Source organism: Lithobates pipiens, unplaced genomic scaffold, assembly GCF_037356315.1.
Source record: "Lithobates pipiens isolate NorthernLeopardFrog02 unplaced genomic scaffold, aLitPip1_a1.2 Scaffold_18, whole genome shotgun sequence".
In the NCBI taxonomy this organism is placed as follows: Eukaryota; Metazoa; Chordata; class Amphibia; order Anura; family Ranidae; genus Lithobates; species Lithobates pipiens.
In genome coordinates this window covers 274,040,124-274,063,017 of record NW_027507758.1, presented here as the reverse complement: position 1 = coordinate 274,063,017, position 22,894 = coordinate 274,040,124, and the positions used below count along the sequence as shown (strand labels likewise).

Below are 22,894 nucleotides of genomic sequence, written 5' to 3'. Positions count from 1 at the left end.
CACGGGATCCAGTTGTCTGTCTATTGGGAGCTCTTGATAATAAAACACTGACTCCACCAGCACATACAGCGATCCTGAGACTACTGTATGTAGCGCACAAGCTAATTGCCCTGTGGATCAGTCCAAGAGGAGTGCCCACCAGGGGGAAATGGGTGGACAATGTCAACGAACTACTGATTAGAGAAAAATGGACGTATCAACACAGAAAAGTTCCACGTAAATTTTACTCAATGTGGCAGGCGTGGTTGGATGTCCCGGGTCTAGCCCCTCATCAACTGATCAAAGACAGGCTATTATTGGGATAGATGTAAAGAAAGCCTGATGTGAACGTGGGCTCAAGTATGGATATCATACAGCTAAACAGTCATCACCTGTCAGTCACTCACACCTAGAGTAATGTAGGCCATGTACGGTCGAATTTAGAACAAATTTTTTTTTTTTTTTTTTTTTTGCTCAGTCTCCTCAGAGACTCTCAAAAATTGCCAGTGCTGACTGTATTTCAAGTCATCATGGCAGGGTATTGGGAAAAGTTTTCAATTAGCAACAATCACGCCTCAGGGGAACCTCATTGGCTATGATACTGCCACTGCGCAAAGCTAGAACGAATTTTCTTTTCAAAATCATAAAGTTTTTTTTTTTGGTGATCTGATGGCACCACCATTGATTTTCGAAATTCGGCCGACCAAGCCTTCAATTTCACCTCATGTTACTACAAAAAAGAATTTTCGTGGCTGGGAATCTTCTTTTCTCTCTGTAAATTTTCTTTTCTTATTACATTTCTCGCATGATTCTCCCATCATTGATTAGAATATCGTTTGTTTTTTCCAAAAATTTCCAATATGTCCGATTCCTCAAATTTGATTTCTGCATGAAAATCGGCTGTTGCTGCAGCCCCACTAATGGTACGGAATTCATACGAAAATTCTTAGCTGCGATTTTCGAAAGAAAATTCTTTCGAAATTCGAACCGTGTATGGCCGGCATATGTCATTTACAGCCATATCCATAGAAAGACTACAGCACCTGGTATTCCCAGACAGTCTCCCATCCAAATACTAACCAGGCCTGGCTCTGCTTAGCCTCTGAGATCAGAAAAGATGAGTCCTGTTCAGGGTGGTGTGGTTATAGGCAAGCCTACAGCACCTGGTATTCCCAGGTGGTCTCCCATCCAACTACTAACCAGGCCCGACCCTGCTTAACCTTCGAGATCAGACAAGATCGGGCGCATTCAAGGTGATGTGGCTGTAGGCCAGCACCACACTATGCTCTACTGCCCTAATGCATAAAAAAAATAGGAAATAACATGCTTGAGGATGCTTTAAAGCTGCGTGTGAAGTTACAGAACAGTACAGTATAGTCCCTACAACAGAAAAATAATAGAAAAAAAGGTGTTCTGCCTAAAATGCAAGGCATTCCAGGCATTCAACCTGGGCAGCCAGGAAAAGGAGGACAGCAAGCATTTAACCCTTCCTTCCTGTAACATACTAGGCCACATGCCTTTGAACATTGAGGGATACTTTGCAAGAGGGGTTGGAATGGCAAAGCCTCCCTTTTCTCTGCACAGTGCCTTGTCCCAGTGTTGAAGACAAGGACCTCTTTCCAAAATCCTGACCCCCAAAAAAAGGATGTTGAGGTTTGTTGGGGGGGGGGGTTATGATAACCAGGAAGCCCCTTTAGAGTAAGGTTGTCCCCCTGATATTTACCCCCTCGCAGGTGAATGGATACAAGGGTACATTTATACCCCTCATACTATTTACCCCCAAAAATTGAAAATGTAAATGAACATGCAGTAAAAAAAAAATCGAATCTTTTAATAAAATGACATTAAGAAAATGTAAACAGCATCCCTCGAGGTAAAGCTAATGTCAAGCACATCATCCAGTGATGCAGATACATCGTCAATCACAATGGTCAGAAGCCTGATGATGTTCCCCACTGCCATGGCAACCCAACACCTGACTATGAATCCCCACTTCACTACTGCTGCTAAATGAGATCCACAGCTTCTGGAGTGTAAATAAATAACCGGAAATCCTGGGTGACGACACTGACCATATTTAATCATGACCAAATGTAGTCTATTACATCATCTGGGATCAATGCCACTGAGTTTAAATTACAACAGTGCTAGGGATTAGGGATGAGCTTCGTGTTCGAGTCGAACGTACGTTCGACTCGAACATTGGCCGTTCGGCCGTTCGCCGAATTCCGAACGTTTTGGCCGTTCGCGTCAAAATTCGAGTGACGCGCGCGCGGACCACAATGCACTGCGTTGGCGCAGTGCATTGCTGCCCGATGATTGGCCAAGCATGCACTGTGACCCCGCATGCTTGGCCAATCGCAGCGCCGGCAGCGAGGAGAGCCATGATTGGCCACAGGCATCCTGCCTGTGGCCAATCATAGCTCAGGCTGTGTAGTGCACGCCCCACACTATATAAGGCCGCCTTTAAGGCGGCCTCCTGTAGTGTGTTACTTTGCATCTGAAGCAGTGGGTGTTCTGTGTACCTTCAACACAGTACACACCAATCGTTTTTGGCTGATTTCCTATCTTGCTGCTGTGTAGTGGTTGTTGTCCTGACTGCAGTATACACCACTATATTCACCTCACCTATATAGCTAGTGATCTAGCTTTAACCACTTAACAACTGCCCATTGCCGATTAACGGCTTCAGGGCGGTTGTTTAACTCAGAGAGGCCGTTAATTAACGGCTTCCCAGAATTCTGCTCTCGCGTGCCCCGAGGTGTGCGCACTCGAGAGCATCCGTGACCGCCGGGTCCATGGGACCCGGCGCATCACGGTAAACGGCCGCTCATAGCGGCCGTTTACCACGTGATTGCTCCGTCAAATGACGGAGTGATCACTTGGAAACAAACCGGCGTCATGTTATGACGCCTGTTCCTACCTCCCCTTTCTGTACAGATCGGTACAGCGGAGGGGAAAGAGATCGGTGTCAGCAGCGATGTGGGCTGCATCTGCAGTGCCCACATCGCTGCTCACCGAATTTAACCCCTCAATTCCCTGCCAATACTCTGCAATACCAGTGCATACTCTGCAGTACCCTGCCATTACTCTGCAGTACCCTGCCATTACTCTGCAGTACCCTGCCATTACTCTGCAGTACCCCGCCATTACTCTGCAGTACCCCGCCATTACTCTGCAGTACCCCGCCATTACTCTGCAGTACCCCGCCATTACTCTGCAGTGCAGTACCCCGCCATTACTCTGCAGTGCAGTACCCTGCCATTACTCTGCAGTACCCCGCCATTACTCTGCAGTGCAGTACCCTGCCATTACTCTGCAGTGCAGTACCCTGCCATTACTCTGTAGTACCCCGCCATTACTCTGCAGTGCAGTACCCCACCATTACTCTGCAGTGCAGTACCCTGCCATTACTCTGCAGTGCAGTACCCTGCCATTACTCTGCAGTGCAGTACCCTGCCATTACTCTGCAGTGCAGTACCCTGCCATTACTCTGCAGTGCAGTACCCTGCCATTACTCTGCAGTGCAGTACCCCGCCATTACTCTGCAGTACCCTGCCATTACTCTGCAGTGCAGTACCCCGCCATTACTCTGCAGTGCAGTACCCCGCCATTACTCTGCAGTGCAGTACCCTGCCATTACTCTGCAGTGCAGTACCCTGCTATTACTCTGTAGTACCCCGCCAATACCCCGCCAATACTCTGTAATACCCTGCCATAAATTGCCATACCCAGCCATACTCAGAGATACCCAGCCATACTCGGTGATACCCTGAAATACCCAGCCATAGACGCCCCCCACCCCTCACCGCCCTCCGGTGCTTCTACCAACTCGCCAGTACGATCAAAGCCAGAATCTTTTTTTTATTTTTTATTTCAGGCTTCCCAGCCTAGAGGTGAGATGTGGGGTCATATTGACCCCCCAGATTTCACTGTAAAGAGGACCTGTCACCCCATATTCCTATTACAAGGGATGTTTACATTTCTTGTAATAGGAATAAAAGTGATCAAAAATATATTTTTGGGAAAAAAAAAATGTCAAACTAAAATAAATAAAGTAAAATGAACAATAAAAAAATAAAATAAAAATTAAAGCGCCCATGTCCCCATGTGCTCGCATGTGCCACACATGTGAGGTATCGCCGAGAATGTTAGAGCGAGAGCAATAATTCTAGTCCTAGACCTCCTCTGCAACTCAAAACATGTAACCAGTAAAAAAATATTTAAAGCGTTGCCTATGGGGATTTTTTAAGTAGCGACGTTTTGCGCCATTCCACGGGCATGTGCAATTTTGAAGAGTGACATGTTTGATATCTATTTACTCAGCATAACTTCATCTTTCACTTCATGCAAACATTGGGCTAACAAGTGGTTAATAATAGAGCTTGCAGTCAGTAGTGTTAGGAGTGCGTGCTGTCTGCGTGCTCTGTACCCAGTACATACCGCTATAATATAGGGCAGGCCCCTACTTTCAAACATCCAACTTACAAACATCTCCTACTTGCAAACGCAAGGAGACAGCAGCAAGTGAGATGAAAAAAGATGGACGACAAAACAAATTATACAGGGGTGATAACCCTTCCCTATGTTTTCCAAAAAGCTTAAAGATAGTTTTTTTGACTGGAGCTACACTTTAAAAATGTACCGGTTGAAAATGACAAACAGATTCAACTTAACACAACAAACCTACACAGTCCCTGTCTTGTTTGCACCGCCTGTATACTGCTGTTCTGAGTATATAGGGCCTGGGGGCCACACGCATTTCCTTTTTTTAATATGGGTACGGGGTTCCCCTTAATATGCGTACAAGACCCAAATAGGCTGGTAATGGGCAGGGAGGGCTACCCATGCCATGTTTCTCAATGATTTTCAACCATATTGCAGGAACCAGATATAACATTAAAACCGCAAGCAGTTTTAAATGGTGTTATTTCCGTTTAATGTCATTTTGTGCAGGGACTGTTCTAAACACGGGAAACACGTGGCACTTCACAGGCATACTACAGACACCCCCCAGGCACCATATTTAAAGGAATATTTCACTTTTTTTTTTTCACTTTAATCGTCATTAAAATCAGTGCTCCCGCCAAAACGGTAGTTTTTAAAACTTTTTTTTGCAGTGACCCATGTCCCCTGAGGCAGGAGGCAGGTCGCCAAACCCTTTTTAGGACACTATCTTGCATATTAGCCGTTAAAATGAGCACTTTCCAATTCGAACGTTCGAGTCCCATAGACTTCAATGGGGTTCTAACGTTCGTACCGAACGCGGGGGTCGTTCGCAAGTTCTGGTGCGAACCGAACCGGGGGGTGTTCGGCTCATCCCTACTAGGGATATGTCATTTAGCAACAGGAGTCTGGAGAGTTGCCATGATTGCTGATTGCTCTACATCATTGAACAACATGATTGATGTTTGATTTACATTTGGGGATATAGTGCTACCCTCGACTATGGTCAACTGTTTTAAAGATCCAGGTTTGATTCCTGCTAGTGCAGCAGCCAGGCAAATAGCATCTTTACAAAATGACTCAAAACAAGTTATATTATATATAAGGGTTGTCTTTTTCTTCATATATTGTTTATACATGCGTGCGGGAGTCATGGTTTGCGGCACAGAGCTCTGAAGGGACGGCACAGAGATATTCACTGTACCTACAAGTAAGCCTTAATATAGGCTTACCCATAGGTAAAAGTCAAAAGAAAGGGTTTACTTCCACTTTAAGTAGTGGGGAAATAAGTGGGCAGTACTGGGGCACTGGTATCAATGACCCAGGCCAGATAAGCCTTGCAGTTCACGTAGCAGCAGGGATGTTAAGTGAACAGTCAATGAAATCCTTCATCATCCCCCCCCCCAAATGTTCCTGATTTCGAGGGACTGTCCCTGATTTAGAACAAAATCCCTCTGTCCCTCATTCCTCCTCATTTTGGTCTGATCTACATAGTTGTATATAAAATTCACTTTTTAGCTTTCAAAAAGTGTTTCCCAGTGCTAAACCTTTAATCCAATTTCTGAATTACTGCATTTGTATAAAAGCCAATATAAAACAATAGCAGAAGTAAAACAACAAAAAAAAAAGGACTTATGGATTTAAAGCGGAGGTCCACCCTAAAGTGGACCTTCCGCTCATCGGAACCCTCCCCCCCCTCCGGTGCCACAATCGGCACCTTTCAGGGGGGAGGGGGGTGCAGTTACCTGGATAATCCAGGTAACTGCACCCACTTCCGGGACAGCTCTCTGCGGAAAGGGGCGTAACTTACGCCCCTTTCTGCAAGTGCCCGCCCCTTCCCGCAAGTGCCCCGCTGCCTGCTGGGAAACACACAGCTCCCAGAGGCAGCGGGGAGCGTCCTTATTGTGCAGCGCAATTCGCGCATGCGCAGTAGGGAACCGGGAAATGAAGCCGAAAGGCTCCATTTCCTGATTCCCATACCCAAGATGGCGGCGGCAGGACCCGACAGACGACCTAGCGATCGGCTTCGGGTGCCGACATCGCGGGCGCGCTGGACAGGTAAGTGTCACTATTTTAAAAGTCAGCAGCTGCAGTATTTGTAGCTGCTGGCTTTTAAAAAAAAAAAAAACGTGGAGTCCCGGTGGACTCCCGCTTTAACTAATCTTTTTTTTGTATAATTCTCCTTTAAGGGGGCGTAGCATGGGGTGTGTCCTATGCCTACATACTTTTGATAATAGGTGTCCCTCATTTCCATATCATAATGTTGGGAGGAATGCTTTCTGACTGGGAACTTCTACTGGAAAAGAACCCTAAGCTCTGGGCTCCAGAATATTTATACATTCCTCAACCATTATTGGGATACACCTCTCCAGGGATTGGCTGGGACTTCATACCTATTCAAATTGCTCATCCAGCTCTCCCACCCACTATGCTCTGGAAAGCTCCAAAGGACAGGGAGAAGCAGCTAAACCAGCAACCTGTGGAGCATAGAGAAACCTGCAATAATCACAGACAGCTCTGCTGGTTACAGGAGAGCAACACTAAATTTACCTACACAAAAAAACTAGCAGCCTGGCAGGAGGGTGCTAGAATTGTTTACACTCTTTTTAATTGTAAATGTAGCATGGCCCCCACTTGGACATAACCTGAAAGGATAAACAAGTTAAGCCGCAATATTGACAGTACTTCTAGAAAGAGAAACACAGGCCGGCCTCTTAACCTCTGATCCTAATGAGAGATGCAGCTAAACATGGATGGTGTAAGGGCCCTTCAAGTAGCAATGACAGAATGTCCCCATTGCAGATCTGATGGCCTTCATTGGCAGTCGGAGCTCATTAATTGTATCCAAAAGGGTGTAGTACCGGAGTGGTAGTATATCTTGTGATGACAGTAGCTAAAGAGAAGGTAAAGCTGTCTGTGCACAGTGTCCCAATGAAACAAAGGAAAGGTTTGCAAAGGTGGGCAATGGTCCTTTCACCTACGACGAGGCCGATCCAATGCCATCCAGCTAGCAACTCCCAAATGGACGTTCTGGCAGCAGTTACGCTTGTGATGATCCCCCGTTACAGAGCACAAAGCGTCATGCGGGGGAACAGCCATCTGTTGAAACTACCAATCCCACAATCCCTTTGGTTGTGCTCACAAATATGAGGTCAGTGTGATAACGCTGGGCACTAGAGAGATAACATTGTATAAGATAGGGCAGGGAATAGCTGTTCATGACAATTATAGTCCATATTGCTACATCAATGTAATTTTTTTTATGTTTTTTTTCACAGTGTCCGAATAAATATATATTTTTTGGGAATTAGTAATAGGAGTTACTAATGTACTCCTGTACTCATCTCACTGGGAGGGTAGAGATATATGGGGGCCACCTTATTTAAAGGGCCTTTCAGATTGTGATAAGTTCCCATCCCATACCCCACATAACTTTTGGGGGACAGGAAGTGAGGAAGAGGCCCCTGTCTCTCAACATTGAGAAAAAGTGCCTTGCAAGGTGGAAAGGCTTAACTACTCTCCAATCTTCACTTTGCAAGGTAAACCCCCCCCCCCCCCCCAAAAAGAAGTAGTACTGAGCAGTGTACATATGCAATAGCGTCATCATTTAACCACATGTCATCTGGTCACATTAGATTTACTGTGACCAGGCGGCAGCTGCAGACTCCGCAACTTACATAAATGTTGCCGACTTGCATCCAGGTTTTGGGCACTTATGCACATGCCCCTGCTGGTCTGTGCTGCGGTTGGACACAAAGCAATTTTGTTAGCAGGTGCCAGCCAATGGTTTTTGGCTGAGATCTGCTGTGTCACTGGGTACTGATAGGCTGCACTTATGGGCACTGATAGGCTTCCCTGATGGGCACTGATGAGGCTGCATTGATAGGTGTCACTGGTGAGGTGGCACTGGTGCGCGCTGATAGGTGACACTGATTGGCACTGATAGGTGCCACTGATAGGGGGCACTGATGGGCACTGATAGGTGGCATTGATGGGCACTGATGGGCACTAATATGCACTAGTAGACAGCATTGATAGGTGACACAGATGAGGAGGAACTGATTGGCACCACTAATTGGCAGTACCGGTGGGTACCGATTGGCAGAATTGGTGGGCACTGATTGGCAGCACTGATGGGCACTGATTGGCAGCACTGGTGGGCACTGTTGGGACTGCACTTATAATTAGCACACTGATAATCAGTGCCCTGATTATCAGTATCAATGTCCCTTTAACAAAAGCTAGTTATCGACCCTCTTCTTCTTGCCTCATGATGTCATTGGACACAGCTGATCATGTGGTAAAGGGCCACTGTGATTGACCCTTTACCCCAATCTGTGATCAGCTCAGTCTGCAGGACTCGGCGATCACAGAGTGGGCCATCCACGTGCAGCAGCGGGCTTGCGGGAAGTGTAATCATGGGGGGACATCAATATCGCCTTCCAGCAAAGTAAGCCCACGTTGTAGCCATTATTTGGCTATAGCGTGGGTGTGAAGGGGTTACTGGGGATGCAGGGTGCGATAGGTAAGGAACAGGGGGGGGGCATCCTGGATTTAGGGTGAGCTGTTTCCAAATATTCTTATAAAAAAAAGTGATGGAGTTGAACTATACAGTATCTGTGAGAGAGGGAACACATCTTGGTTACTGAGGGAACAACAAACACTTTAAAGGTCTAGTTCCTCATTATACCACTATAGGTTAACAAAAATGACTTGCATAAACTAAACTGACCTTAGTACTTCCACTGCACACAAACACCAACCTACACTGACTAATTGTCTCACTTCTTCTACCATACATGCAAGGGTTAATCTTCTGTAACTCAGGAACTTCCACAGCACAGTGTGTAAACAAGGAAGTTTTGTGAGCAAGTCTTGTGCAGAATATTCCCTTCGATTGAACCGGTCTGCAGCACAAGAACATGGAAGCTCTCGGATTCTGCCTGTTCCTTATGGCTCCTCTGGTCACTTCAGCTCTGCCATTGAACTCCTGGAGTGACAGCCAACAAGGGGTTACAGGTCAGTGACTGTCTGACTCACAGTAACTTTGTAGCATGATATGCTAACCATGGAAATCAGATGACACGAACACTCCAAGCTCACGACCACAGTTTTATACACCATTATCGCACACACTGCAAGAAAGTCGATTTTGCAACGCATGTATTTCATTTTTTGCTGATTTGTCTTCCTCGCTATTACTTTTTTACTTTTATATGTAGACTTTTATATGGCAATGTAAATCATGTTAACAGTAAAGCCTGACTAGTAGCACTTTCAGACTAGTAACTTTCGTTCACAGTATTTGTTTTGTATACTATAGATTTTATCCAGCTCTAGTTTACGGCAGTGTAAAGTATACAGATTAAAACGTTGCAAAACCATAACATACATGACTGATTGTTAAACACAAACACCGCGTGAGAAAGGAAAGTGCCAGGAAAGTCAACAATGGAAGCTGCCGCATTTCACGTGGTGCAGTAGAAGCACATTATAAGTATTATTTACTACAGCCGTGGCTAAAAGTTTTGAGATTGACACAAATATTAATTTTCACAAAGTCTGCTGCTTCAGTGTTTTTAGATCTTTTTTGTCAGATGTTACTATAGTATGAATAAATAAGTGCAGCGCTAAGGTTGCAAAAAGACTTAAACATAAATATATCAGATAAACAGAGATTCATACATGGTGAAATGTGAATGAAACAAAGAAAAAGTGAGATTTCTGAAAAAAATGCAGGTATGTGGAAAAATGTGCTAGTATAGTGACTATACCATAAATAAGATGAGAGATAGAAATTAGGGTGTCACTATTGAACAGAAACACATCAAATAAAAAAGGATTAACACATAATGAATGTGAGTCCAAACTCAGAAAAAATTAGAGTAATTTCTGAAAAATGTGCTAGAATAATAATGTGCTAGTATAATAACTGCAAAACAAAGTCGAAAAAACGAAAATGGTGAATTATAAAGATGTTACTATAGTATACTGATGTATAATTACAAGCATTTCATAAGTGTCAAAGGCTTTTATTGACAATTACATTAAGTTTATGCAACGATACAATGGGGGTTGTTTATGAAAGGCAACTCCACTTTGCACTACAAGTGCACTGAAAGTGCACTTTCAAGTGCAGTCGCTGTAGATCTGAGGGGGAAATGCAAGGAAAATAAAAAACAGCGTTTTAGCTTGCACATGATTGGATGATAAAATCAGCAGAGCTTCCCCTAATTTCAGATCTTCCCCTCAGATCTTCAGCAACTGCACTTCCAAGTGCAATTTCAGTGCACGTGTAGTGCAAAGTGTATTTGCCTTTAGTAAATCAACCCCAATATTTGCAGTGTTGACCCCTCTTTTTCAACACCTCTGGAATTCGCTCTGGAATGTTGTCAATCAACTTCTGGGCCACCTTCTCAGAGCCATCTTAACATCATCATGGGCCCCTGGGCAAAGTAATGCACTGGGGCCCCTACAAGCCTGTCCCAATTTTCGCACCTACTCTCAAGAATTAAAGTACAATTCCTCACTGTGCCCAACATTGCAGCCTCACTGTGCAAACATTGCAGCCTCACTGTGCCCCCATTTCAGCCTCACTGTGCACCCATTGCAACCTCACTGTGCCCCCATTGCAGCCTCACTGTGCCCCTTGCAGCCTCACTGTGCCAACATTGCAGCCTCACCGTGCGCCCATTGCAGCTTCACTGTGCCCCCATTGCAGCCTCACTGTGCCCACATCGCAGCCTCACCGTGCCAACATTGCAGCCTCACTGTGTCCCTTGCAGCCTCACTGTGCCCTTTGCAGCCTCACTGTGCCAACATTTCAGCCTCACTGTCCCCCTTGCAGCCTCACTGTGCCCCCATCGCAGGCTCACCGTGCCCTCATTGCAGCCTCACTCTGACCCTTGCAGCCTCACTGAGCCCCCATTGCAGCCTCACCATGCCCCCATTGCAGCCGCACTGTGTCCCCATTGAAGACTCACTGTACCTCTTGCAGCCTCACTGTGCCCCCATTGCAGTCTTACTGTGCCCCTTGCAGCCTCACTGTGCCCCTTGCAGCCTCACTGTGCCCCCATTGCAGACTCACTGTGCCCCCATTGCAGACTCACTGTACCCCTTGCAGCCTCAATGCGCCCCCATTGCAGCCTTACTCTGCAACTTGCAGCCTCATTGTGCCCCCATTGCAGACTCACTGTAGAAGAGGAAGGAAGAGGAGAGCCGGAGATCACAGAGTGGATAGCATGCTGTTACAGCTTACATGAGCTTGCCTCCGCTCTGCTCGCCATCACACACAGCCTCCTCCTTCTAACCCCACACCTGTGATAGACAGAATACATGCCAGCATTGGACCCGCATTCTGTCTTTCACAGGCGTGGGGTTAGGAAGAGACTGTGTGTGACAGCGAGCAGAGTGGAGGCAATTCCAATAGCTTTGCCCTAGATCCGGCCAGCCCTGATGGGTCCCCATGTGCATCTAGGGCCCCTGGGCTGTGTCCAGGTGTGCCCGCTCGGAAAGACAGTCCTGCAAATCCTGACTTATGGCAGCCCATTCTTGCATAATCAATGCTTGGAGTCTGTCAGAATTTGTGTGTGTGGGGGGGGGGGGGGGGGTTGTTTACTCATCTTTTGAGGACTGACCACAAGTTCTCAATGAGATTAAGGTCTGGGGAGTTTCCTAGACATGGACCCAAAAGTTCAATGTTTTGTTCCCCAAGCCAATTAGTTGTCACTTTTTCCTTATGTCAAGTTGCTCCTTCATGCTGGAAAAGGCATTGTTTATCGCCAAACTGTTCTTGGATGGTTGGGAGAAGTTACGATTGGAGGATGTTTTTGGACCATTCATTTATCATGGCTGTGTTCTTAGGCAAAATTGTGAGTGAGCTCACTCCCTTGGCTAAGAAGCAACCCTACACATGAATGGTCTCAGGATGCTTTACTGTTGGCATGACACAGGATTGATGGTAGTGCTCACCTTCTTCTCTGGACAAGGTTTTTTCCAAATGCCCCAAACAATCGGAAAGGGGATTCATCAGAGAAAATTACTTTACCAGTCCTCAGCAGTCCAATCCCTGTACCTTTTGCAGAATATCAGTCTGTCCCTGATGTTTTTCCTGGAGAGAAGTGCCTTCTTTGTTGCCCTTTCTTGATACCAGGCCATCCTCCAAAAGTCTTCACCTCACTGTGCATGCAGCCTAAATCACCTGCCTGCTGCCATTCCAGAGCAAGCTCTGCACTGGTGGTGCCCCTACCTCACAGCTGAATCAACTGTAGGAGACAGTGGAAATGTTTTTCATGGGATTCATTTAATTTTCTTGGCAAAGAGAGACTTTGCAATTAATTGCAATTCATCTGATCACTGTTCATAACATTCTGGAGTATATGCAAACTGCCATTGCAGACTGTGAAAATTAATATTTGTGTCATTCTCAAAACTTGTGGCTATGGCTGTAAAGTAAATGAACAAAAGCAGGGGTAAATCAGGCACTACAGGACCAAAACAGCAAATAGGAATACCTGGAGAAAGAAAAGGCACTATACACACGTTTCCACTGGCCCACTCTACCATAATGTTGCTCCTCACACACTGTTTTCTATTCCCATTCCCATCCTATAAACCATTGGGATACCATTCGCCAGTACTAAATTTCTCTGCAAGGTATCCACTGGAGAGACTGCAAGTGAGGGATCAATTAGGAAGACCACTTAATGCCAGCTATTGGGCATTTTTTCTGATTATTATGACCAACCAGAATCTTTTTAAGGGGAATGGGTTTGCACATGATGTGACATGTACCTATAGACCTTCCATTCCTATGGCCCTATTAGAGATATGTGTATTATCATCACTTAGGGACTACTGGCTATAGATGTGGTGGCTATAGACACCTTTATTTTACTAATACATTTTTGTTTGATTTGTCAGCCAGTTTAAATACTTTATCAAAAAATGTTGTATTGTAAAAACAGTTGCAGTAGAGCAGCCTGTTTATCTGCATCAGAATTAATAGACAAGACCCGTGACATTGTTATCCAATGTGCTGTCAGGAGACGAAACCTTTAGAAACATATACAGTGTCCTAAATACATACACTATCAGTCAGAAAGCCCAAATTGATTACATGGGGGACAGTAGAAGCACAGGGAATGGGGCTCTGTAATTAGCTAGTTTGAATAGGGATTACAGTATAAATGTTATTTATTAAAGTAAATGAGCAAAAGTAGGGATTCATTTAGGCACTACAGGGTCAAAACAACACATAGCAATACCTGGAAAAAGGAAAAAAAAGGCACTATACACACAATTCCAGGGCCTGGAAGATACTGTCCTAAAAAGGGTTTGGGGACCTGGCTCCTGCCCCAGGGGACATGGGTCAATGCCTAAAATGTTTTTAAAAATGGCCGTTTTGGCGGGAGCACTGATTTTAATGACGATTAAAGTGAAAAAAAAAAGTGAAATATTCCTTTAAATATGGTGCCTGGGGGGTGTCTGTAGTATGCCTGTGAAGTGCCACGTGTTTCCCGTGTTTAGAACAGTCCCTGCACAAAATGACATTAAACAGAAATAACACCATTTAAAACTGCTTGTGGTTTTAATGTTATATCTGGTTCCTGCAATATGGTTGAAAATCATTGAGAAAAATGGCATGGGTAGCCCTCCCTGCCCATTACCAGCCTATTTGGGTCTTGTACGCATATTAAGGGTAACCCTGTACCCATATTAAAAAAAGGAAATGCGTGTGGCCCCCAGGCCCTATATACTCAGAACAGCAGTATACAGGCGGTGCAAACAAGACAGGGACTGTGTAGGTTTGTTGTGTTAAGTTGAATCTGTTTGTAGTTTTCAACTGGTACATTTTTAAAGTGTAGCTCCAGTCAAAAAAAACTATTTTTAAGCTTTTTGGAAAACATAGGGAAGGGTTATCACCCCTGTATAATTTGTTTTGTCATCCATCTTTTTTCATCTCACTTGCTGTTGTCTCCTTCCATTTGCAAGTAGGAGATGTTTGTAAGTTGGATGTTTGAAAGTAGGGGCCTGCCCTATATGCTCTGCAGAAATGGCGGAACAAGGTGTTGGTTTTGCCACAACATTGTAAGCCCTCAAAGTGACTCTTGGTGGGCGCTGGAGTGCCCTGCTGTGAACGATTATATCAAGAATTGTAATTACATGCCATTGTTGAACAGTGGTAGAAAAATTGACCTTTGGTGGTTGTGGTGCTTGTGCCACAACACTATAAGTCCTCACAGTTACTCTGGGTGGGCACAGGAACGGGCCCTCCTGTGAAATATTATATCAAGAATTGTAATTACTAGTCCCTGTTAAACAGGGGCAGAAAAATTGGGCCTTAGGCACTGGTGCTGGTGCCACCACACTGCAACCTCTTCCATATACTCTAGTTTTATTGCAGGAATTAGCCCTGCTGCAAAGCATTGCATCAAAAATTTTAATTAAACGCCCCTGTTAAACAGGGGCAGAAAAATTGGGCCTTAGGCACTGGTGCTGGTGCCACCACACTGCAACCTCTTCCATATACTCTAGTTTTATTGCAGGAATTAGCCCTGCTGCAAAGCATTGCATCAAAAATTGTAATTAAACGCCCCTGTTAAACAGGGGCAGAAAAATTGGGCCTTAGGCACTGGTGCTGGTGCCACCACACTGCAACCTCTTCCATATACTCTAGTTTTATTGCAGGAATTAGCCCTGCTGCAAAGCATTGCATCAAAAATTTTAATTAAACGCCCCTGTTAAACAGGGGCAGAAAAATTGGGCTGATGGCATCACCCAGAGCCAGAAATGTTCTTCCAACATATCAGCAGAGGAGGAAGAGGATAGACAATCAACATAACAGGACAGTCACTCAGCATAGGCAGTCTTGAAGGGATGTGATATTTCAAAAAAAAGACTGATTCATCTTGATTCATCATGATGAAGGTCAGTCGATCAACTGATTCGGTGGACAGGCGCATCCTGTGATCGGTAACAAAGAAACCAGCAGCACTGAAGGTGCGTTCTGAAAGAACGCTGGATGCAGGACAGGCCAGTAGCTCAATTGCATACTGTGCTAGCTCTGGCCAGTGATCCATCCTCAAGACCCAGTAAGCCAGAGGATTTTCGGTGGGAAAGGTGTCCAAGTCTGACCTTGCCCCTAGGTATTCCTGCACCATGTAAATCAGACGCTGGCGATGGTTGCTGGAACCGATCATACCTTGGGGCTGCGGACTAAAAAATTGTCTGAAAGCATCAGTCAGACGGCCACCTTCTCCACCGCTCCTTCTGACCGATGCCTCAGCAACACGTTGTCCAGGACCAGGAGTTTGTAACCTCCCAGTCTCTGGGAACGCGTTGTACAGAGCTTTCTGCAAGGCCTCCCAGAGATGTCTCATCCTCTGCTCCCTCTGCGATGGCAAGATAAGGTCGGCAACCTTACCCTTGTACCGTGGATCAAGGAGAGTGGCCAGCCAGTAATGGTCCCTCTCCTTGATCCGAAGAATACGAGGATCTTTCCGCAGGTTTTGCAGGATCAGGGAGGCCATGCAGCGTAGGTTAGCTGAGGCATTCGGTCCGGAGTCCTCTGGGTCACTAAGGGCAACATGATCCGCAGCTACCTCCTCCCAGCCACATACAAGTACACGTGTTTCTTGGGACTGTAAATCATCCCTACAAGACTGCTGCTGCTGATGCTGAGTGCCAGCCTCCACCTCCATGCTGACACAATCATCCTCCTCCTCCTCTTCCTCCTCCTCATCCTCTTCCTGTGTGATGGGTGGCACAGCAGGAACACTGTCTAGATAAAGGGGGCCTTGAGAGGCAAGGAAGTCCTCCTCTTCCTGCCTCTGTTTTGCCTCAAGTGCACTGTCCATTATTCCACGCAGTGTATGCTCCAAGAGGTGGACAAGAGGTACAGTGTCACTGATGCATGCACTGTCACTGCTCACCATCCTTGTGGCCTCCTCAAACGGTGACAGGACAGTGCATGCATCCCTGATCATGCCCCACTGGCGTGGTGAGAAAAAACCGAGCTCCCCTGACCCTGTCCTGGTGCCGTAGTCACACAGGTACTCATTGATGGCCCTCTGCTGCGTGTTCAGCCACTGCAGCATGGCCAACGTTGAGTTCCACCTGGTGGGCATGTCACATATAAGGCGGTTCTTGGGCAAGTTCAACTCCTTTTTGGAGCTCAGCCAGCCGAGCACAGGCATTAAATGATCGGCGGAAATGCACACAGACTTTCCTGGCCTGCTTCAGGACATCCTGTAAGCCGGGGTACCTGCCCAAGAACCGCTGCACCACCAGGTTAAGGACGTGAGCTACACAGGGCACATGGGTCAGTTGTCCCTGTCGGAGGGCGGAGAGGAGGTTGGTGCCATTGTCACAAACCACCATTCCTGGCTTAAGCTGGCGTGGCGTCAACCGACTCTCGGCCTGCCCCTGCAGAGCTGACAAAACATCCGCCCCAGTGTGGCTCCTGTCCCCCAAACAAACCAGCGCAAGCACGGCATGGCATCGTTTTGCCTGCATACTTGCGCAGCCCCTGGAACGCCTACGGAGCACCGCTGGTTCTGAGGACAGAGCACTGGAAGAGGCCATGGAGGAAGAAGAAGAGGAGGGGGTGGAGGAGAGAGGTGTGTCACAACCAATAGTAGCATTTTGGAGGCGTGGTGGCGGAACAACCTCCAACACTACTGCACCTTGTCCTGCATCCTTCCCAGCTGCCAGAAGAGTGACCTAATGGGCCGTGAAAGACAGGTAACGTCCCTGTCCATGCCTGCTGGACCATGAGTCAGCGGTAATATGCACCTTACCGCTGACCGCCCTGTCCAGCGAGGCAAGGACATTGCCTTCCACATGCCGGTAGAGAGCCGGAATCGCCTTCCGTGAGAAAAAGTGGCGTTTGGGGACCTGCCACTGAGGAACCGCACATTGTACAAACTCACGGAAGGGGGCCGAGTCTACCAACTGAAAAGGCAGCAGTTGAAGTGCTAGCAATTTAGCCAAGCTAGCATTCAACCGCTGGGCATGTGGATGGCTGGGAGTGAACTTCTTTCGCCGGTCCAGCAGCTGGGGCAGGGACATTTGCCTGCTATAATCGGACTTGGGTGTACTGCTAGCAGAGTGCCCGGAAGCACTTGGCTGCGACACACCTAATTCTACACCTTCATTCCTCTCAGAGCAGGTTTCAGAGAGGACTGAAGGTCTAGTGGGGTTGGAGATGCCAGCTGATGAGGAGCAAGGAGAGGTCCGCTTTGCTCTTTGGTGTGGGTCTTTGAGGTACGCTTGCCAACGAGCTGCATGGCAGGTCAACATATGTCTGGTCAAGCATGTGGTGCCCAAGCGGCTGATGTTTTGGCCACGCGAGATACGCTTGAGACATATGTTGCAAATAGCAGCGGTGCGATCTGATGCACTCGTCTCAAAAAAGGCCCACACCAAAGAACTTTTAGAATAACGCACAGAGGCAGCGCCCTGTACAGGCGGAGCTCTGCGGTGTGATTCAGTCAATGTGCTGGCCCCCGGAGGGCATCCTGCCTCGTTGGGCATGTGCCTCCTCCTCCTCCTCCTCTCTCCTACCAGGCACCCACGTGGAGTCAGTGCCCTCATCATCCCCTCCCTCTTCATCGCTGTAGCAAACCTGGCAATATGCTGCAGCTTGTGGAACATGACTGCCAGATTGCTGTCCTTCTTGAGCATCCCCTCTCTCTGCATTCACGCTACTGCCTTCCTCTAGCTGAGTGTCATCATCAGAGCCTACAAAACACTGGGCATCCTCCTGGAGCATGTACCCAACACTGTGCTCAAAGAGTTCAGGAGACTCCTCAGGAGGACGTGGTGGGTCTAGGGAAGGAGTCACTGATGATGACATTGAGACGAGGGAAGACGATGCGTTGGCAGCTGCTTTGCTAGTACCCTGAGACTGGGTGAGAGAGGATGAGGAGGATGAGGAGGATGAAGAGGGCTTGGTCATCCACTCTACCAAGTCATTGGCATGTTGCGGTTCAACATGTCCAGCTGCCGAAAAGAAGGACAAGCGTGTCCCATGGCCACGTGCTGATGACAATGCACCGCGTCCACGACCAGCACTGTTGTCTCTAGACACAAAGCCTGCTTGCCCTCTTTTATTGGCTCACACCTGTCTGCCTCTCCTTGCTGGCCTTCCAGACATGGTAATGGCCTGAAGAGAGTTGGGTAAAACAGCAGTTGGGTAGTGTATATTGTGCTGGAGGCACACAACACCCACTAACTTCTGCAGATGCCTTTATTATAGAACACCAGAGATAAAGGGGTATACTGTAATGGAGTCACACAACACCCACTAAGCCCTGCAGATGGCTCTATTAGAGAACAGCAATAAAGGGTAGATACAGGTGTATATTGTGCTGGAGGCACAAAACACCCACTAACTCCTGCAGATGCCTTTATTATAGAACACCAGAGATAAAGGGGTATATACAGATGTATACTGTGCTGTGCTGGAGGCACACACAACTTCCAATAACTCCTGCAGATGGCAAGTGGGCTCAAATAGAGAAGAGCTATGTAGGTGGATATAGCGGTGTGTACTGGGTACAGAGCATGCAGACAGCACGCACAAGCTCCTAACACTACTGACTGCAGGCTCTATTATAAAAGATAGATCACTAGCTATATAGGTGAGGTGAATATAGCGGTGTATACTGCGGTCAGGGCAAGCAGACAACAACCACTACAGAAGAGCAAGATCGAAAATCGGCCAATAACGATCGGTGTGTACTGTGTTAAGGGTACATAGAACACCCACTAACTGCTTCAGACGCCAACACACTACACTAGGCCGCCGCGCTGGTGGCCTTATATAGTGTGGGGCGCGTACTACACAGCCTGAGCCATGATTGGCCACAGGCATCCTGCCTGTGGCCAATCATGGCTCTCCTCGCTGCTGGCGCTGTGATTGGCCAAGCATGCGGGGTCACAGTGCATGCTTGGCCAATCATGAGCCAGCAATGCACTGCGATGACGCAGTGCATTGTGGGCCGTGAGCGCCACACGAATTTGGCGCGAACGGCCCATAATGTTCGGAATTCGCCGAACGGGCGAACAGCCGATGTTCGACTCGAACACGAAGCTCATCCCTATCATAGAGTATTACAGAATGTATGAGCCAACGGGAGGAACCACTGCATGCAACAGGATACACAGGTATTTGACTCATGTGACTAGCCAAATACTTGCAACAACTGGGGGCATGGTGTCTCAATACACGGGTAGATAGTACTGGTGAATCGTATCTCAATGGTTTGAGCCTTTAATGCTCACTTGGAGGCTGGGACTGAGCCTGAAACTATTGGGATACCATTCACCGGTACTAAATTTCTCTGCAAGGTATCCACTGGAAAGACTGCATGTGAGGGAGCTGTTATTTGGATCCCTTGGGAAGACCACTTGATTCCAGCTATTTAGTCTTTTGCGGATTATTATTATGACAAACCAGAATCTTTTTAAGGGCAATAGACAATGGGCTCTCACATCTTATGACAGGTACATATAGACCTTCCATTTCTATGAGAGATACATGAGAGATACATGCATGATCACTTAAGCCTAGCACACATGGGCCGTATGTTGGATGACATCAGCGTTTCAATAAAAATTATGTCTGTGTGTAGGGTAGCTGTTCTGCCAGAAGCTTCCATTGGACAAGCATGCCAGCAAAACCAGCAACCGATCGGCTCCCGATCAGCGCTCTCAGTGAATGAGATCGCGGACCAGAGTGTTCTGGCGGGTAAGCGGCGGAGGGCAGCAGAGCGTTCCGGGAGGGGGGGCCCCCTCTTCAGCAACGATAAAAGTGATCTTGCGGCAAATCCGCAGCAGAGACCACTTTTATCTTGAAGTGGACCGCCCACTGAAGAAGAGGATACCGGGGTTATAGCAGCATTTTTCTGCTGCCATAACAACGCTATCCCTCTTCAAAGTACCAACGTAACTGTAGCGGGCGGTCTGTAAGTGGTTAAAGGGATTGTAAAGGTTTGATTTTTTAAATAACAAACATGTTATACTTACCTGCTCTGTGCAAGGGTTTTGCACAGAGCAAAACTATTTTAGTAGAGCAACCTATATATCTGCATTAGAATTTATAGACAAGACCCATGACATTCTTTTCTGATGTGATGTCAGGAAGCATAAAGCTTTAGCAGCATAAACAGTGTCCTAAATACATACACTATAAGTCAAAAGTTTTAGAACACCCTTGTTTTTCTTGTTTTTCAGAGTTGAAACACACTACAAACACTGGAAAATAATGTACATTTCAGAGTTATACAAAAAGGCCTTTTTCAGGGAAGAAGTTATGGGTTAACAACTCACAGTTCTGCAGCTATGTACATAAATTAAGCCTTGAAAGTTAATGTTAACAATTCCTACAGGTGCCCCAACTTTGGTTAAATACTTACAAGCTCTCTGTATAACCTTCCCTAAAAACAGTTTAAAACTCCTGTAGGAGAAAAAAGGTCTTCAAACTTACCGTGTGCATGAGGCCTAAAAGCAGCGTTGAAATAGACTGTGTTACTACACCCTCTTAAGCAACATGTTGACAGTATTGTACTGCAGGAAATAGTATATTGCAATCAAAATGGGAAGAAGAATGCATTTAACAAAGGAGGACCGAGAGATCGTTATAACCCTTAAAACTGTAGGTCTCTCCTTTAGAGAAATTGCAAAGAAAACCAAGGTGTCAGTGTGTACAGTTTCCTACACAATCAAAAAGCATCTGGAAACTGGAGGAAACTCTGACAGGAAGAGGTCTGGCAGACCCAAAGCCACAACAGAATCAGAAGACGAATTTCTGAGAGTCAACAGAACAGTTTGCGTGGGTGGATTTTTATTCATACTGTAATGGTACACCTGGGCACAACTACCTAGGGTCCTGGTGCAGAACCTGCAAACTGAGAGCCAGTATATCCATTGTTGTTCAAAAGAACAAGCTCTCTTACCGATGTAGCGTTTGCAGTGATGAGACAAACAATTTAAAACTGACAGGGTTGCTTACAATGGTTAGCTTTTATTTATGTATATCCTTTATTCCAAAAGGAAAAACAACTGTTAGGCCGCGTACACACGCGGGGACTGTTCGCCCAACTTTGTCCGTCAAACAGTTTCGGCAAACAGTCCGCTCAAAATTAGCATGGACGGACATGGCCACACACGACGAACGAACAGTTTGCTGAAACTGTGCACGATGACGTGAACGGCACGTACGACGGGACGAAAAATACGACGTCCTATACACTGCATTATAACTTTCGGCGTGTAAATCCTTTCTGAGCATGCGCGGAACTTAGTTTGACGAACAAGCCTACACACGAGCGGACTGTTCGCTGAAACAAGGTTTCAGCGGACAGTTTTTTGGAAATTCCGAAAAACCTTGTTCGTCAAACTGTCCGCTGAAACTGTCCGCTGAAAGCCCACACATGAGCGGACTGTCCGCCCAAACACTGTTCAGCGGACAAAGTTGGGCGAACAGTCCGCCCGTGTGTACGCGGCCTTACTGTAACTGCTTTCAACATGTTGGCTTTACTTCATTTTTTATCTATTTATTTTGGTTTTACTTCAGTTTATTTAGTGTATTTAAATTTTCTAGTAGATCTATCACTCACCTTGCCCCCAGATTGACAATGCTGCTGCCCAAAGGTGCCCCCTGTAGTATTTCATCTAAAGTGGGGGCACTGTGATACAGAAGCTGTGTTACTGGCCAGATCACCAAGGGAAAACAGAGAGAAAATACCTAAAAAAAAAGAAAACAAATGCAGCCACCACATTTAATGGTTGGTAAGCCCCCAATATATTACAATTTTGGTTTTGGGTTTATTACTGGTCAAACTATTTGAAATATCGTTTATTCTTTAGTGGAATAGCAATTCCACCCACACATCAGTGAGAGGCAGTTGTCACCCCAGAGTGTGTTTAATGGGTTCTAGCAGGTGTTTATGGTCACTGATTTATGGGAAATAGAGATGCTGCATATTATTGTTTATTTTGGAGAGTTCTTCACTGTTATAGACACTGTACACACAGACCAAAACATTTAAAGCTGAACTCCAGGAATTCAGCTCCTTTGTAAAATGCAGACATACTTTGAGTTAAGTCCAAAGAGTTGCATGCCAACTCCTGAACTTATCTCTTATCTCATCTGACAGGTTTATGGAGCTCCTGGAAGACAGCTATCACTATCATGTCGGGAGCTCTGATGCTGGACCTTCTGGTCTCAGCTCCTTCAGCAGCAGAGTCATTGCAGCTGCTATGCTCGCCCCCTCACTGCCCAATCACAGATACCTTTGTATTGTGTGAAACTGCTCACAAAATATAATGGATTCTGTGAATTTGTAGCAGAGGGGAGGGGCAGGCAAAGCTTCTGTGTGTGCTTTTCTCCCATCAGAGCTGTCTCCTTCACAAGCACCATAAATCTATTAGATGTTAAAATAGAAATAAGTCCAGGAGATGG

At 46.4% G+C, this 22,894-nt stretch overlaps 1 protein-coding gene and 2 non-coding genes across 3 annotated transcripts in view; 1 reads left to right on the top strand and 2 right to left on the bottom strand.

The window, feature by feature from the left end:
• Window positions 1–457: 457 nt before the first annotated feature.
• LOC143990671 (U4 spliceosomal RNA) lies at window positions 458–598 on the bottom strand. The gene has a single exon (XR_013277398.1). It is a non-coding gene; the product is annotated as a U4 spliceosomal RNA (small nuclear RNA).
• A 532-nt stretch (window positions 599–1,130) lies between these two features.
• LOC143990744 (5S ribosomal RNA) lies at window positions 1,131–1,249 on the bottom strand. Its single transcript, XR_013277449.1, has one exon. It is a non-coding gene; the product is annotated as a 5S ribosomal RNA (ribosomal RNA).
• A 7,934-nt stretch (window positions 1,250–9,183) lies between these two features.
• SMPDL3A (sphingomyelin phosphodiesterase acid like 3A) overlaps window positions 9,184–22,894 on the top strand; it is a 70,999-nt gene continuing 57,288 nt past the window's right edge. Inside the window, exon 1 of the mRNA XM_077487013.1 lies at window positions 9,184–9,444. Coding sequence (XP_077343139.1) covers window positions 9,348–9,444 — 97 coding nt within the window. The 5' untranslated portion in view covers window positions 9,184–9,347. The remainder of the gene's footprint in view (window positions 9,445–22,894) is intronic.